Here is a 19,185-nt window from a genome sequence, read left to right on the forward strand (position 1 = left end):
TTTTATGAGAGGTAACAAATAATCTCAAATGTCCCTATAAAAATGACAATATAGCAGTACATGTGCTACTGTCATACTCCCACAGCTACAGGGGCAAAATATGTCAGCATAAGGTATTTTATTATATCTCTCTTTTAGGATTGCTGTTTGAAGCACATTGAGACCAATTAGTGTTAGAGCTTTGCAATACTTGGGAATATTTATTATACCATGATATGTTGCTGGTTTATTATTGACACTTTGGTTTCCCAACATAATGCCTCTGGGCATGTGACTAAGCTCTATCTGCTTCTCCATATCTAATGCACATTGCTTAACAATCAACTTGGATTTTGAAAACTCCATAGATTTTAAATAACCTAGGGATAGTCCATGGTACAACAACTTCTTCTCCACAGCATTTTGCTAATCAGTTCCACTGATTTGCATGTTTAATTAACAATTGTTTCTTAAAAATGAATATACTGTTCCAAACAATACCTTTCACCTCTTTGTCATTCTTGAACCATCTGATATCTGCAGCTGGCTTACTACCAGAAGTTTTGCATGTAAGCTCCATTCTTTCACCTTCCATAACTGGTGAAGAAAATCCACTAATTTGGGGAGTTTCTGGAACACCTAATAAAAAGGAAACAAATGAGTCATAATGTTGCTAATGAGATGTTTTAAATACTTTTATCGCTGCTGAGAGATAAAATGACAGTCTTGTTAAAGACTTTTTGGTAAAAGACTATCAAACTGTAGGTCAGCAATGCCTGGGCTGATAATGGATGCAGTTAATCTACAGTTAATTTTTCAAACACCAGGTGCTACATATACAATATATTAGCAGCTAGTGCTTACCTCATTTCCCCCCCCCTCCTACCAAATAAATAATTTGAACCTTGCAAAATTAAATGTGTATGATTAAAAAAGATTTTTTGTCCATTTCAGGTATGAACGAATTGTCAGATTCTAGGTTATAAGCATATCATGCTGAGAATCAAGAGCCATATACATTAAAAGCAGATTTCAATAAAATAATCTGATTGATATGAAACACTCAATATATCAGAGCTGTACTTTTTAAAATTTAAGTATTCAGTGTAATAACAATACCTATCAAAGGTTGGGGACAAGGGAAACAGATGGAAAAAGTGGTGGGGGTGGGGAGAAGAAAAAGAATTGGGAGGAGGTATAGCGGTTAAGATATTTATCGACCAGGAACAAATTTACAATATGAACTGAGAAAAGTCTAATAGAAGAAATAAAATAGGGCACAGACTCATTCTAAGTTATACTTTTCTCAGTTTAATTAGCAATACTAATCTAAAATTCACTGCTGTCACCATGAGTCCTTTCTTCAGACCACAGCAATGTTATGATCAACTCATATGATGATAATTTATATACTGTATAAATTATGATTTCATGGACTACATAGAAACATTGAATTTCAATGCAGACCGTGAAACTGGACTCAGTGTGCAGCTGGAGCCCTAGGATATCTGTGTACCACAGGAAGACAGACCAGCAATTGGAGCAAATCTGGTTGCGCCAACAGGTTTAGAAGACTGTACGTCTGCTAGGTGATGAGCTGTGGACCTCAGAGCAGAATAAAGCATGACAAAATGAGCCCTGTTTTCTCCATTTACTTGTCTTGTCAAGAGCAAGAACCAGTAGCTACAGGCCCAACTAATCATCAGACTGGCTTGCTGCATTCTAGTTTATTGTTCTTTCCCCACTTACCTTGATTTCTCACTCAATTCTACAGTACAAATTATAGTTAAAAAACACCTACCCACTCTGCCCCCCCCAAACCTCATCTCATAGAATGATATTGACACGGAGATAAGGAGAAATAGGGATCATCAATAGATACTGCAAATACAATAGCATCTTCAATAGAAATGAAGGGATGGGTAGGGGAATCACAAATGGTGGGGGGAGATAATAGAGGTTCTGAATCAGTTAAACCTGAGTCAATCAAACAGTATTAGTTTAGATGTTTGACAAACAAGAAGCCCTGCTGAAGGAAGAGAGTTGTAAGGCAAACATTATCTTTAGGGTTTTCTCCTAGGGTGTGATGGCACTTTTGGTGCTAATTTTACAGTTCAAGAAAAGAAACTTGTGCTTTCTCCTCTCCTTTTCCACAATATTGTCCTCCCACCGTTGCCTCTTGCAGATATTTTAGTCATTCCAGAACACTAGCATATCATGTTCAGGACAATTTTCACAGATATCTGATTTTCAGTATAGCTTTTTAGTTTTCAATATAGCTCATCATTCCTTATTCAAAGAAAAACCATCCATTTTCAGGTAGCTATTGTACATCATGCCGTTAATCAACAGTGGCCATTTAAAGACATACAGTGTAGCTATCTTGCATTGTGCTGGCCTGTAGCTCATCAGTTTCTGCACTGAACAGACTAGAAGATCTCCAGAATCCCTTCCAGTTCATGATTACCAGTTCAAAGCCTAGCATTAACAAACAATTATACACAGAAAGCTCCCTATTGTAAGAACAGACTTTGGCAAGTATTGTTAATCATAACCACTTACTACCATATCAGTTCCATATTCCAGCACAAACAAAGCTAGGCATCGTGCTTGCATATGATTATTCATGTTTGACTTTTAAATTGCACATTGCTGTTCATACTGGACTTTTGCTCAATAGTTCTCACTTAAGGGACAGACTTAGTGATTTATTGTGCTGGATTATTGTTCATCCTGTGTTTTTTGTGTTTGTTTGCAGATCTGATAACATTTTTGCAAACCTTTTGCTTGTTCAAAGACAAAATAGCTACTGTGAGAAGGAATGGAGTCAGACCTCCCATCTGGAGAGATACAAGGGAGAAAAGGAATTATAAGTTGAAAACAGAAAAGCAGGAAAACTATATGTTATGATGAATGAGAAGGCAGCAGAAAGGAGGAGACTAATGGGTGAGAAGCAGGAAAATAAAAATTATGAGTCATTACTTAATGACAGGGGAAACCATGAAGCAGCATTGGAAAAATAGGATAAATTACTAGTCACAAATCACACTAGGAACAGTGGGTCAACCATCACTTGGATGTTAACAGTATAAAATGCGCCAGGCTTTGACAAATTCCCAGACTGAAGACACTCTTTTCAGGAACCAAGGATATGACATATAGACAGACAACAAATTAACAATTAGGGTACAGGTTAAAAAAAACAAACCCAAACAATAGTGAAATTTCAAATAAATATACAACTATTCAGCTATATAATTGTGAGCAGAGAAAAATGTATTCTCCTATCAACTTAAAAAAAAAATTCAAAAGGTAAACAGCTTGACACTCCTCTGTGTAATTCATTGATTTTTATCTGTGGACAAAAGGCAGTCTCCCTGTAAATTCCACTTGCATCTTCCTTTATCCTTTACCTTCTTTGCTCAAGATTCATAAGTGACTGATTATTCTTCAACATTAGTCAACATAAAAGAAACCAGAGGGGTTTTAAAAAAAATTACCTCTGTCTGGAATGCATGACATGTTATGATTTCCTTAAAAATATTCCTAACATTAAAATCTAATAATCTATAAGAATGAAAAAGTGATGGATATGAAGAAATTTTCTAGCTAATTAAAAAGATGGCAGATGTGCATTACAGGAAGAAAGATTTTCAATTGATTCAATAATTGCCCTTAAATTACAAAAATTATAAAACTACAGAATGATAAATGCTTTTTTAACATAGTTATATCCTTTCTCTAGAAACAGAATAGATTATATTGGGAGCTATACTGCACATTGAATTTAAATCACCACCTGTTTTTATGATGTTAAAATGTGCTTCTTTAAAAACTGACCTGCATTGGTCTTTATCCTTGAATACTCTGTTCTGAGTTGGTTCCCCCTCCCCTTTAACGTCAAACTGGTAAAATAGTCTCAGTGGAACTAGCAGAGGCACATATTTCATATCCTAGGCACAAAAGCAATTCCCTGGCTGGATTAAGTTTAATATTACTGGCACACAGAACATTTTACATCAGTCTTATTAAATTCAACTCTCACCTTACTATATACAAGGCGTCAAAACAGAGGGGGAAAACTTTTAAAAGAATGAAAAAGAAAAGGAAAGAAAAAAGGCCAAACTCAGGGGTAACCTTTCAGATCCACAGATCACCATGCGCGACAACAGCCTATGTATGTGTTGTGATGCACAAGAAATATTGAAGCTGTTTTATATACCGAGTCAGACTTTTGGTGCATCTAATTATTGTCTATGCTGATTGGAAGCAACTCCAGGGTTTCAGAAAGAAGTCATTCCCAGCCTACTGGAACTGCCAAGGACTGAATTTTCTGCATGCAAAGTATGTGTTCAACTACTGACCTATAGCTCTCTCAAAACAGCGTGGGCACTGTAAGCTTTGACACAGCTGACCTATAGGATGTGGAGGTTTAAAGATAAACAGTACCCTTACTCTCCATAGAAGTCAACTGCCCAATGGCATACAAGCAGTACAAGAGCCGTATGTGCATGAATGAGCAATCTCTCTCTCTCACACACACACACAAACACACAGTTTTTGGTTTTTAGCACACAGGATGATATTCAAGGGCAGTCCTATATCGAGCAACAGTGATATAGGAAGATGTTGAAAGGCATCATCTCATACTGTGTGGGAGATGGCAATGGTAAACCCCTCCTGTATTCTACCAAGGAAAAACCACAAGGCCCTGTGGGCGCCAGGAGTTGACACTGACCCGATGGCACACTTTATCTTTACCTGTGGGAAAAGGATAGTCCTGCTTCCAAATGCAATTTGCCCTTGTTGTGTTGGGTTACCAGCTTTTAAAACATATTGGGCACATGGGTATATTTTGAACTTTTGACAGATCTTCAGCATGTAGTATGCTCATCATATTCATGGGTTTTCATGAATTGTCTCAACTATTTTCTGGGTAACTTTCTTCTTCTTCTCTGCTTTTACATGTCTCCGTAAGTGTTGGAGAAAACAGCAGAACATTTCAAGTTAATGCCCAAATGAAGCTACCCATCCAAGTAAAAACATGCCCTTGTCTTATAGAGGAAAGGATACAAGGAAGCTCTGTAGTGCCAAGACATATCACACGCTGCTTTCTTTTTCTTTGACCCATATAGGACATTGTGTGGGAAAGAGCACACACATGCTACATTTTTATTTTTGGTACTCAGGCTGTAAAACATATCGTGGTTCCCTTCAGAAGCACTTCTGTAAGCCCACTGAGGAAGTGGTACACCTAAGTTTCTGGATTGACACATACAGCAAAATCAAACATTGCAAGATGCAGCAAACGTACATGCATGAATTATTGGCATTCAACTTTTCATGCTTCTGAGCAACTTGCATGGGGGACTTGCAATCTTCCTCAGGCCAAGATAAATGAGTTCCATGATCTCATGTATTCTTTCTATGGGAGATTCACATGTTCTCCATTTGCACATTGCTCAAAAGCACAAACGGCAGAAGCAGTAGCTATAAATCTACTTTTCACAATTTTTCCAACTGTATAAAGTCACTGGAATAGCAGAAGAATGCAAATTAGCCACTTTGCCTAGATATATTCATGTTATGATGAATCTTGCTTAAGGTTATATAGCAGTCATGTTGTCAATTGTTCTGACTGGTATTCTCAGCCTGTTACTTACCCAGAACGGTGAGGAAAGCCTTGGAAGTCTTGACAGGCATAGTAAATAAAGAACAGGTGTATTGCCCTTCATCTGACAGTGACACATCAGTGACTCTGATGGTCAGTTCATGCCAAGAAGCTCGAAGCAGCTCAATCCTATTGTCCCTCAAAGCTGTAAAACAAATATATAGGCATTTATTCAAAATGTTCATAAATAAAGCATCAAATTCAGTATAGCAGGTTTAATCTAGAGTTCAAAGAAATCTTTTAGGCATGGTTTTGCAAAAATGACAATAGAGAAACAGCAGTCAAATGAAAATAAGACGTTCTTTTAAAATCCAAATTGGAAAAAAAAATTTCAAAAGCATTGTTATTTTTCATATCACCATCCTTATGAGCAAACTGATTCTTGTTGCATCACTATGCACACATCAGCTGACATGCCAACTACCAAAGTGCAAGCAGCACCTCCAAGCATGCCGCGGTACTGCCCTGCAGCTCCATCAGTTCCCTTGCACTTTTGTGCAATGGAGCCAGCAGGCACTTCTCCTGGAGCCCTCTCTGAAGTGTCTGCTGTGATAGAGCTAGCTTTGTTGTGCAAGAATGTGTCTGTAAGAGAGCTGACAGAATTACAGAGATGGTTCAACTGCATACTGTTTATGCATACGCTTTAGTCGTCTGGATGTCAACCACTGTGTTTTTCACTGCAAGTATTATGTAGTATTTTTAATATGTTCTAGGGTGTTTACATACAAAAGGAAGTTCATATTTTGTATATTCAATGTTTATATTATGTATTTTATTAATCATATATGTATCCCATCTAGTCCAAGGATTTCAGGGCAACTCATGGTTCACGCCCCTTACAGTACAACAATCCTGTAAGGCAAGGAGGCTATTCTGACGATCAGCTGAAATCGGGCTAGGGGAGACTAGCTGATTTCGGCTGACCATGTGAGCCACTGGGTTCGCAGGTGAGCCCGGTGGCTCCCAGGCAGTTAAGGGAGTAACTAAGTACCCCTTCCCTAAAACCGGGTTTGCGGAGCGAGCGCTCCACAAACCCGTTCTTTAAAATTGTGAGTAGCCACGGCGCACAGTATGGCTTGCGCAGGGCATGCTGGAGCTTCCGGGGGCCAATTGGCCCCCGCTCCCCCCAGCCCCCGCCGGCTCTGTCACAGAGCCGGCAGTCGTGTGGGTGGCTGATCTGGCTGCCCAAGGCTCCCTCCCTGCTCGTGTGCGAGAAGAGTGGGCTTAGCCCGCTCTCCCCGCTTTGCTGCACAAACCAGGTGAGACCCGGCTCATGATAGGTTATATTGAGAAAGAGTGGCTGTTCTAAGGTTTCCCAGTGAGTTACCTGGCTGAGTGGTGATTAGAACCTGGATATATCAAGTCCTAGAGCCCTTTTTCACAAGCACTGAGAAAGGCTGCAGGGTTGGTGGGGAAGAAGCCCTAAAGAGCTTACCTCCCTGCAGACGAGCACGCCGCTGTCCCTGGGTGGGCAACTAACCCGCCCACATGAGCACTGGCTGCTTAGCAGCTCCGAGGGTTGGGGTGCTGAGACGTGCCACCCTGTGCCACCTAGCCCCCGGAGCTCCAATACTGCTCTGTGCATCCCCCTCCCCTCCCCAAATCTGCCAGTTGTTGCTGCTTGCAGCTGACACACGACCAAAAAAATGAGGTTAAGGTTAAGCGCTTGCTCCCTTAACTTCGTTTAGAAGGGTGGCTCCATAGGAGGATCTGCTGCCATGGTGCTCTGGGGATCAGGCCCAATCCCAGCAGTTCACAAGTGCGTGCAAAACCAGACTGCATGCCCTTAGCACAGTTTTGCACATGCTTGTGAATAGCCTCCTAATCTAACCGCCATGCCATCATTTGGCACCTTGCTAAGACACTCAAGATCTACCATGTTTCATTGCTGCAGCAGCAAAAGACTATCCCATGTGAATGGACTAGGCAAGATTTCGAGTATTTCATATTAAATTTGAAGCTTACTTCATTAAACCCCTGCCAATTTGGCAGAGTGGCACCTTTTAACGTGGCGATTCTATTTATTTAGCAGGGGGAGAGTAACTGGCCCTATCCACCCCCAGCACAGTTCCTCCAGTGACTGTTGCTGGTGTCTATTTTATGTTTCTTTTTAGATTGTGAGCCCTTTGAGGACAGGGATCCATCTTATTTGTTTATTTCTCTGTGTAAACCACACTGAGCCATTTTTGGAAAGGCAGTATAGAAATCAAATTAATAATAATAATAATAATAATAATAATAAACACTAGAGACATAATACATGTATTTTCTTGATCATTTCCAAGGATGATGGGAATGCATCCTCCTTGCAATGGTGGACTAGCACAATTAACCCTGCTTTACAACATTCCCTTTATCCAGTGGCTTTTTGAGGCAATGGTGAGGCTTCTGTAAGTTCTCCATTGTTTGGGCTGCACTGGAGAATCCTGGTATGTCTTTACACCTTCCTCAGGCTCAAGAAGGAACTAATCTACCTAGTACACAGTTTTGTAATCACAGGGCATGAAAATGCCTTCCAAAATGTCACCAGCCATGTACATTGCATAAAGGTGACCTGAACGATTTGCCTTCTTGTCTAAAATGGTGCCAACCTACAGCAATGTGAACGTGTAATGCCATCTTGGCAGTACTCTGCTCCCACAGTACAACCAGCCTGTGCTCTTTGAGACTGTTCAACACTTGCCACCCCTAAATTACACCCCAACTGTGACACTGGAACTGGACCTTCATTCCACCTCATAAACAGTTCAGAACCCTGAATAGAAATTTACTGGAACATATGACCAGAGAATGAAATATCTACAGAAGGAATCTGTCAAGTTAATTTGCCAAAAAATTAATACGATGAATACTTTATACAAATTTCATTATAAAGAACCTTTTTGAGAAGTTCAACAGGAAAATGCAGATGGTTGGAAGAAAATGGAGACTATCAAATGTCTGAGATATCATGCTGGGTTTTTTAAAAAAAACCACCTCACTAAAAATATCCAAATCAAAATGAGACACTGCTATTTTTGTAAGGATATAAATTACAGGAAATAAGAGAAAATATTAAATGAATATTCATAAGCAGTAGTAGAGCAATACCAGTGCAAAATGTTAATAATTCCCAGATCATAGTTAAAAAGTGCTGTAGATATTTCATCTTAAAAAATGCTGTAGATATTTGTCAAACTAAATTCTCAGTCCAGCATGCAATTTCCCCCTTCAATTTATTTATTTATTGCAGGAAAAGGTAAATGAAGCAATTTTCATATATTTCCACCAAACAACTATTCTGCAGCATGAAGGAAGAAGAACTTTAATGCTCAACACACATTGGGTTCCTTTTGTTGTTCATGTGATTAATGCTCGCATTGACAATATCACATGCAAATATCATATGTAAGACACAAGGATAAACTCCCTTAGAATCACTTTAGGATTTTAGAGCTGGAAGAGTCTTTGGAATAGGACTCCTCACCAATTCTGTGGTGATGGTAGCAGGGAAGAGAGCATACTTCCCTGCCAGAATTGCGTCTTCAGAAAGCTATCTAGCAGGTACTTGTGGTCCATAAATCATAGTCCACTTTGACCAATTTGCTAAGCATTTCTAAGATAAAATTGCTTGCATTCAGCATGACAACATTGACAAATGGCAAATGAGACACCATTGGCACCTACTTGACCTTTGCTTATGGATTCATTTTAGCCTGTTCATTCTGATGATGTAGATAGGATCCTTGGATCTTTGGGTACATCCACATACATGGTTGACCCTTTCTCTTGTTAACTGATAAAGGTTGTTGCAGAGACTGGCCAAGTAGGTGTGAAAGACAGTTAATACATCACTCACAAAAGGCAGAGTGCCATCTTGTCTGAAAATGGCAGTTATATATCCCATGCTGAAAAGCTCTCCATTGATCCCAACATACTAGACAATTATTGATTTGTCCTGTACTTCGCCTGTTGGGGAAAGTGTTCAAGTGTGTAGTGATCAACCCAACTCAAGAGCTTTGGTAGATGACCTATGATAGGCATGAGATAGAAGAATGTGATTGGCTCTGCTGGACCACTCAGTGGTTTTTGATACCATCAGTCATTGTATTTTTCTGCACCTTTTAGATAGGCTAGGATTAAGAAAAAAGGAAATATTTGCAGTCGAGTCAATGTCAAATCATTCCATGTGATTTTCTTGATAGAATACAGGTAGTGGTCTACCAGTGCCTCCTCCCACACAGTATGAGATTATGCCTTTTGGCACCTCCCTATATTACTGCTGCTCAATATAGGTGACTAAAAAAGTATTTACTAGGCACAGTATAGGAAGCTCACCGGCGGGGATTTGAACTAACAGCCTCTTGCGCTCTAAGCAAGCTGCTTCCCCACTGTGCCACTGCAGCTGATAGGATGGGATTTGGGGACACTATTTTGCTGTGGGTATGATTCTTCCTGACAAGTTAGGTTCCAGAAGGTGGTGCTGGAGAACAACTGCTTAACAATATTTCCTTTGGCTTATGATGTCCTGCAAAGCTTCATCTTGTCCCCCATGCTATCTATCTATCTATCTATCTATCTATCTATCTATCTATCTATCTATCTATCTATCTCTGCTAGGAGAGGTCATCCAAGTGGAATGTCATTAGTACACTGATGAAACTCCATTATATCATCTCCAGCTGGAGAGGCAGTGGTAGTTCTGAATAAGTGTATGAGTTGGTGATGGGCTGGATGAGAGTGAACAAGCTAAAAAGAACTCCAGACAAGAAAGATTGTTTTGATCAGGGGATCCACTTATCAGAAGGTAGGTTTTTGGCTTCTTCTGGCTGTTCACAGCTTTGGAGGGTGCCTGGGCCTGGCCATACTCCTGGGTGCCTGGGTGATAGCTATGACTGGAAATGCTTTTGCTCAGTTCTAGATGGTGCACCAGCTACACTCATGTACTGGGCCCGATGGATCTGGTTTTGATTACCCACACCCTTGTCACCTTTACATAGCAGTACTACAGCATGGTCTACATGAGATTGCCCTTAAGGACCTCTGAAAACTTAAACTAGTTTCAGCTAATGACAGATCACAGCAACAAGAATCTTGATAAATTCAAGATGATCAGTCAAGGTTATGCTACTCTCTTATATTAGCTGCCTTGCTTACCAGTGCATTTCTAGGTGTGATTCAAGATGCTAGTTTGACCCTTAAATCCAAGTTCACTTTCTCCTGCTGAATCTGCTCACCTATAAAATTATTCAAATATTATTTCTTGTATGATCTGTCACCCTTTGAAGTTCATTGGATGCTGATGTATAAGTTGGCATTCTTTGTGATAGCACCCAATCTCTGATACTCCATGCCTTCTTTGGGTAGCATCTGCAGGTCATGCTGGAGAACTTGTTATTTTATTTAAAATATTTATATCTTGCCTCTCCAATACACTACTGCTTGGGGTGGCTCACCACAGTAATAAAACAATTAAAAATAATAAAATTAATATAAGTTTAAAAACCAGGCCTAAAACCACATTTAAAATTTTCAAATCAAAAGTTATAAATTTAGATTGTGAACTGCTGAGGGACCTTTTTGTATAGGGTGGTATAGAAATGTACTAAATAAATAAATAAAATAAATAAGAAAAAAGCTATAAACTAAGAAGCCTAACAGATAGAAGCAGCAGTTAGAACTCTGCTCCAGGTCCTTTCTCTTATGGTATCCTGCAAGGTTTTAATTTTGTACAGGATCTAAATAAGATTTTATTTCAGGAGGCCTTTCCCAATATTTCCTGAGATGCTGCCTTATAGGTTTTTAAAAATAGTTTTGTTTGTTTGTTTGTTTGATTTCCAGACTGCCCTTTCAGAATAGGTCAGGGTAGTTCACAAATATCACAAAACAGTTAAAGTCTATCAATGATCAGGAACAAAGATTTAAAAATACAATAAAGCAGCTAACAAGATAGAACAATTCAAAACCTTATAAAAACTCAATACATTAAGAAACCTTTAAAACAATTTAAGAACTCTGGAAAGCCAGGCTGAACAGGTAGGTCTTTAGGGCTCTCCTAAATTCCAATAAAGAGTTCAAATTATGGATTTCTGCAGGGAGTGCATTCCATAGTTTAGGAGCGGCTACAGAGAAGGTCCACCTCTGAGTCGCCACCAGATGAGCTGGTGGCTACTGGAGCAGAGGGGATCAGACCGAAGAAGGCGCACTCTAAGGTAACCTGTACCTAAGCCATTCAGGGCTTTAATGGTAATAACCAGCACTTTGTATTTTGCCCAGAAACATATCGGCAGCCAGTGCAGCTGTTTCAAAACAGGCATAATATGATCTCTCCGAGTTGCCCTGGAGACGAGCCTGGCTGCCACATTTTGAATGAACTGAAGCTTCCAAACTACATACAAAGGCAGCCCCATGTAGAGCGCATTACAGTAGTCAAGCCTGGAGGTTACCAGCTGGTGCACCACTGTTCTGAGGTCATCCTCCTCAAGGAATGGACGCAGCTGTCGAATCAGCCTAAGCTGATAAAAAGCACTCCTGGCCGCGGCCTCCACCTGAGATACCAGGGTGAGGTCTGGCTCCAGGAGTACCCCCAAGCTGTGTACCTGCTCCTTCTGGGGGAGTGTGACCTCATCCAGCACAAGGAAATCTAACTCATCCTTCAGATTCTGAGCCCCTACAATAAGCACCTCCATCTTGCTTGGATTCAGCTTCCATTTTTTATCCCTCTTCCAGCCCATTACTGCCTGTAGGCAAGCATTTAGGGAATGAACACCATTTCCTGATGAAGCAGATGAAAGAGAGAAGTAGATTTGGGTGTCATCAGCATACTGATAACACCGAGCACCAAATCTCTTGATGACCTCACCCAGCGGTTTCATGTAGATATTTAAAAGTATTTACCTCTTTGTTCGTTGATGCTTGCTACGGTCTTTTGTTTCATTGTATTTTTATTGTTGCATTTTAAATGTTTGTTAGACATTACAGTTTTAATAAAACAAAGGATCCTCCCTCCCTCACCGAGATAACCCCTCTTGCCACAACATCCCTAATCAGCCTCTGTTTGAAAACTTCAGATGAGGAGAGCCTCCCACTATGTCAGGCAGATTGTTTCACAGTTAAAGTCACAGTTAGAAATTCATCAGCGAAGTTTTTCACATAGGCTAAAAGCCCTTCAACTCGCATCTCCTCCAGAAAGGAGTGTGTGTATTCACATATCAGGCAGATTTACCTGAAGTCCCTGTGAGTTATCGGGGAGGTTCACACACAATTTGGGTTTGTTAGAGTGTGGCCTGATTTATATCAGGGTAAAAAAAAATCCACTAATTGTGCCAGTTTTTTGAGACAACTTTGAGTTCTCGGTAAAGCCTCCCAGTAAACCTATGGTAAAGCCTGCTGTGTGTAAAAGTCCCTAAATCTGCATCCTCATAATTTCATCGTAAGACTTTGGTTCAAGTCTCGCCCTTGCTCGTAAACAATTATTGCATCTTCCCTTAGCCTTCTCTTTTCCAGGCTAAATTCTTATGTCCAGCTTCTAAATTCTTATGTCCAGCTTCTTTAACTGTACTTCACAGAACTTGGTTTACAGACCCCTCACTATGTGGTCCCTATGAACCTATTCCAGTTTATCAATATGCATCCTAAAGTGTGGTGCCCGTAACTGGACACAGTATTCCTAGTGAAGTCTGATCAATACAGTAGAACTATTACTTCTTGATCTGGCTGCTATGTATTTGTACAAGGTATAGATTGCATTAGCATTTTTTTTTAGCTGCTTGTCTGTGTTTAACTGGAGACCCAACAAATATAGGGAGAAAATGACTCCCTCTGATTGTTTTTTTCTGCAAAGGAAAATGACTAAAACTAAAGTGAAGTCCTGAAGTATGAAGTAACCAAAGATTCAGTTCATCTGTTATAAGATTAAATACTACATGTTTGGCCTGGGAACAATTAAATCAAAGGCCAGTTGTTGTTTCAGGGGGTTTCCTGCCACACACTGCTTTGCTAAGCACACACACAGTCCCCCCCACACACACACACACCTGCCAAGGCCCCACTAATGTTGTGAAGTCTGAATGAAGCTGTGCAATCTAGGCTGGCGGTAGCCCTCTTGGTGCAGCCCAGCCCCTGGTTTGCCACTCTTGGAGGCTATTCTCAGGACAAGCAAAAACAGGGCTTGAGGTCTGAAGGCGGGGTTAGCACTTCCGTGTAAAACCTCGGCAAGCTCTCAAACGGGGCTCTGTCAAAAGAGGGTCACCCAGTTCCCAGCCCCTCCTCTAAAATCAGGTTCAGCAAGCAGGGGAGGTTGCCTACCCCCTCCCAGTGCTCGTGTGGAGCCACGGAACGCTGTGGGACGCTGCTTGAGGCTCTCTCCCCTTCCCTTCACTGGGATACCATAGAGCCTGGATACTAGAGTGCCCTGCAAAGCAAGCAGAATGTTTGGGGAAAGCCTGGCCAGCCACAGCTCTCAGCAGCATTCACTCAAACTTCCTTAAAGTGGCAGGCACCTTGCAAATGAGCCCAAGGGAAAATATGAACATTGGAAGCTGCCTTCCACTGAGTCAGACCATTAGCCCATCCAGCTTAGTACTGTCTACACAGACTAGCAGTGGTTTCCTGGGGCTCTCAGGCAGGATTCCCACTCAGCCTGACCTGTTCTCTCTCATGGCAGCAATGGGAGGGGGGGCTCGCGGTGGCAGCAAGGGGCTCATAGCAGCGGCAGAGGGCTTCACAGAGGGGGCAGTCCAGGTGCCCAATTTGCCTGGGTGTGACACTGCACCATCATCAAGATGCAGAGGGTAGCAGTCCCAATTAGGGTGGGCAGGTATGGCCGACACTTTGTCACTCACTCTCCCACCCTGCTGGCACAGAAAGAATGGCAAGTGGCAGCATCAGGGCAGGTGGGTGATGGAGACACCTTCCTCCACATGCCCACCCTCCTACACCCAGAGAGGCTAGCAAGGGGTGGCAGTGGTGGACTGATGGGGAGGCAGAGTCGCCACTTGGCTATGGCGGCATTGGGGGGGTTTCCTCCCTTTTACCTTCTACACACACTATACAGTAGGGGGGGTGCCACGGAGGCCACAGACACAGCTGCGGGGAGGGTGAATGGGCGAGGGGAAGGTTCCCCCTTCTGCCTTCCCAAACCATGCTGCTGTATGATGTACGGAGTGTGCCTTGTGCCTCGGCTACTTATGGGGGCATCTGGCAATTGCTCTCATTGGCATCTGGCAATTGCTCCAGGGGACATCTGCTGTGTCCCTCCTGTTCTGGGGAGTGCGTTGGGTGTGTGTGTGTGACTCTTCCTTTGGGGCTGGTTGGCAGCTGCAGCTGCTCTCTTCTCTCTTCTTTTGGGCATCAGGACAGAGTTCAGTTCCTTTGACAGTGCTACAATTGCCAGGAAAGGGTTAACTGAGGCTACCAATCAGAGAGCTACAAAGCGGGACTGCAGCTTGGAGCCCTCTGAGTGGTCCTTGGGTCATGTGATCCCCCTAGTCACTCGGGGGGGGGGGGGGGCTGGATGACCAACATTGCAAGCTGTGGCTGACTGCTTGAAAAGAACCCTTTAAAAGCAACAGAATGTGGGAATGGCAAGCCAGGGGCCCAGCAGCCGGGTCTGTGGAGGCCGCTACCGGCTCAAAGGCTGTGCGATGAAGAACAGTGCTTTAGTACCACAGGCTGTTAGCATGTCTCTGTGATCATTATAGAAAAATAGCAAACTAATATGAATGGACATACACAGTGAGGTTCTTAAAAGTGAAGCCTACTACAAAAGCAAAAAAGTATTTTGCAGTATACTTGTTGCTATTCTTACACTAGTTTGCCTCAACTTGTGGTGATGTCAAGATGACATTAGATGAAAATAAAGAGGCGGGTCTCACGATCCGTGAGACTCGCTTTTGTAACAACTGCAGGGAGAGCAGGCTAAGTCCGCTCTCCCCGCAGATGAGCAGGCAGGGAGCCCTGGGCGGCCGGATCGGCCATGACGGAGCCAGCCAGGGGGGCAGGAACTGCGCGGCCCCCGCACGCCCCAGTACGCCCTGCGTGAGCGCGCAGGGCATACTGGGGAGACCCCCGGCCGCGGCTGCTCATGATCCTAAAAAGCAGGTTTGCTGGAGCGCTCGGTCCGCAAACCTGCTTTTTAGCACGGGTTCTCGAGCGGGTTACCCGCTCAAGAACCACCGGGCGCAGCTGCGAGCCCAGTGGTTCTTACAGTCAACAAAAATCGGGCTAGCTTCTGCTAGCCCGATTTTTGTTGAACCTGAGAATCACCCCATTGGAGGCAATTGTTCCACTAATTATGTAAACTGAATTTCCTTCATTATGACTTAAGTGTGATTATCTAGTTGCAGGATTATATCCACAATTCCTATCCAATACAGCAATGTGCAAAACTCATAGAACTTGTTCTCTTGCATTGCAAAGTTCATATTATTATGGTAATATAAGACCTGTAAGGTCACATACAATTTATTAGAGCTGTTTCCTGACAAATTTGCCCTTCCCACCATCCTTTCCTTCTATAACTACCAGCTGGAAGTTAAGGGCAGTTACAGGCTGGGGATGTCAGTATGTTAAAATGCTTGTTAGTTGCTGGATATACTTTGCCTAGAGTTAGAATCTTCTGACCAAAATATCTTAGAGGCTCAAACTTAATGGAAGATACAGAGGCAAAGATATAGAGGAAAACAGCAGAGATTTCAGGCAGGAAGCCTACAAATTTACATTGTTCCGAGGACATGTTTTGAGTGTTGTAGTCATGGATATATGAGAAATACAATATAGTTACAAACCAATCATATTTATACACCTTTCCCCCCAAGGTTTATATTTATAGTCATATTCATTTATAACCATATTCATAGTGGCCTTCGCTCAGTCAGAATTTACAGCTTTTTTCTCTTTGCAGCACGAATCAGAAACAGATATGACTTCACAGGCATCTCCTTGCAATCAGCAAAGATAGATGGTCATCCTCCCTTGGGAACAGTTCCCACTTAGAAAGCCAATTTTATACAGAGTTGTGTGTACGACGCATGATTAACTGAAAAATCTGAGTGTTCATCATGATTCAGTGTTAACTGAGAAGTTCCATCTTTGAAGAAGTTCCATCTTTGTGGGGGTCTATTTTGCAGAAGCCTACAACATTCAGTTTTGTGAAGCCTTTTTAGTTAGGCCATCCTAGTTAATTAATTTGACAATGTTGCTTTAAGCCTGACCACACTTCACAAGGTGTAAAACCTTGAGGAGCCAGATGAAGACAGCAGGACTTGGATTCAGTCTTTGTCCTATCAGACAAACACTGTATGCTTGCTGAACTAGGGATGGGGTACCAGCATCTCAGTGTGGGGGCAGGGCTTATAGGTAGGCTTCTGTAAATGATGCACCTGGGTACAGAATTCACAGATTATACAATACATATTTGCCAACGTGTCCCTATTTTCCCTTTCACCTGAATGGGAAAATAGGCACATGTTGGCAGGTATGTATAATAAACAAGGCTACATAGAACCAAAGCACTTTGAAAACTTCCATGAATGTTATGAGCACTGAAACAAGAAACAGTCATGTTTAAAAACATTCTGCTAAAGTGGTATCTGTGGAGAGTGGAGAGAGAGAGATTGATTTCATGTTATGTAAGTGAAAAGAAGATGAATATTTGCAGTAGAAAACTGGGAAAACAGATTTCTGGAAAATCAACAATATATATAATAAATATACGATTTAGGGGTCATGTTTGAGGGGGGAAATTAAGGAAATCAATTAAAGACAAACAACCATCTAAAGCAGAGCTGACAGACTTAAGTGATGACATAATACCCTCTTACTCTTGTGCTGGTGACACAAGAATGCCAAGGGACACAAAACTGTCAGTCTTGTTGTTTATTTCCATCTTAGACTAATAAAAGAGTATGTGTGATTGACAGAAGACCGACATGGGCATGGTCCCAGGCATGCAGTGTGCACTTTTGTTTGAAAAACATATTGATGGTTTAAGGGTTGTGTTATTTATTACAGCCCTTTCCTACAAAAACTTTGCTTTTCCTTTATAACACCTTTTCAGATGCAACATTATCGATTTTTAAATCCTCATTGTTCATCATAACTGCTACTACCTTATTAAAAGTGCTGGTAACTGGGCAACAGTCTTGTGTACTGGCAATATGCCAAATAAAAATGCTACAATAAAAACACAGCCCCTTAAATTGAATAATGTATTCCCCTTACATTAAATGAATCTCCCTTATAGTAAAATAATATGATAATGATCTAAACAACCAAGTTCCAACAAAATCTTTGTAATATATCAGGAGGTCATGAACAAAGATAGGGAGGGAAATGAGATCGTTCACACGGGTGGAGAGGGCAATGGTGGGGAGAGGCTGGGTTCAGCCTGCTTCCCCCCAGATGATCAGCCTTTGGTGCACAAGCCATGTGCCAACATGACCTGTGCTGCTGGGAGCAGAGCAGATCAACAGAGGCTGGGATTCAATTTTCCAGCTTCCCAATATTCCTCAAGACACTGCTGTGCCTTCGGGGATTTCCCCATCAGATGGGTGCTCTAGGCAGCTGTCTCTGTGTCTCCTTGAGCATCCTGAGGAGACACATGATCCCAGCAGTCAGGTTAAGAGAGTGTTCACTCCCATAATCTCGGCTAAGGGTTGGGCTAGGAAGTGGGGTTAGGCTGGGTGGGAGCACTGGGATATGCGTGGATCCCGGTGCTCCACATGAGCAGCCTAGCCCAGGGTAGGCTGCCCTAGCCTGGGCTAGGCTGCTCATGAGAACAGCCTCTATATCTTTGTGTGGAGAAGGCAAATTAGTGGGATGAAACAACATTCAGCTTTAGAACTGGCTAACTCTGCATTTGAAAGAGATTCCCCCCACCCAAACACATTTTGTTTCTACAAAATAGAAACAGATCATATGCACACAAATAACAACATATGCCATCACAAAGCGTTGCATAAGATGTAATAAATTAAAAATTTGTGAAAGAGATATTTGCCCCATTAACAATTATGCACAGCTCATTATTAAATTTCCGTAAGTCAAACAAATACAGTACAGTAAATGTACAGTAAAATAACACACTTTATTTTAATCCATACCCTTCAATAGAATCTTATGATAGGCAATTTAGAATATGGCTGTGTTAGTGACAAATATGAAAGGGCAATTCAACCAGACTTAGTTATTTAGTCAGTTACCAGTATTAGAAATTCAAAGGTAGAAAACTCTCCTGATGAACCATTTTTGCTGTTGGATGTGCAACTGTACTGCATACACATATGTATCACACAATATGGATGTGCCCGAACTGGTCCGGAGGCCATTTTAGAGGCCTCTGAACAGGTTTGGACGTGGCCTGGTCAGGTGGTTCGACGCCGGGGGGGTCTCACTTGAAAGGTGGGGTTGTACTTACTCCTCCCACCACTTTCCCCCCTCCAGCACTCCATTTTTCTACAAAGCTTTGGGGGTGGCAGTGTTCTTCCCTGCCACCCTTGCCCCCATCATTAGCAGGAAATGGTGGAAGTAGCCGCATATGTGCCCGCTGCCGCGCA

At 42.0% G+C, this 19,185-nt stretch overlaps 1 protein-coding gene across 7 annotated transcripts in view; it reads right to left on the reverse strand.

Moving 5' to 3' along the window:
* Positions 1–19,185, reverse strand: part of CADM2 (cell adhesion molecule 2) — a 717,808-nt gene that overhangs the window by 177,125 nt on the left and 521,498 nt on the right. For all 7 annotated transcript variants that reach the window (XM_053306333.1, XM_053306332.1, XM_053306337.1 and 4 more), the window contains 2 exons: positions 5,643–5,795; positions 481–618 (listed from right to left, as the gene is read on the reverse strand). In XM_053306333.1, the coding sequence (XP_053162308.1) occupies positions 481–618; positions 5,643–5,795 (291 nt within the window). The remainder of the gene's footprint in view (positions 1–480; positions 619–5,642; positions 5,796–19,185) is intronic.

Source organism: Hemicordylus capensis, chromosome 3 (assembly GCF_027244095.1).
Source record: "Hemicordylus capensis ecotype Gifberg chromosome 3, rHemCap1.1.pri, whole genome shotgun sequence".
Taxonomy (NCBI): Eukaryota; Metazoa; Chordata; class Lepidosauria; order Squamata; family Cordylidae; genus Hemicordylus; species Hemicordylus capensis.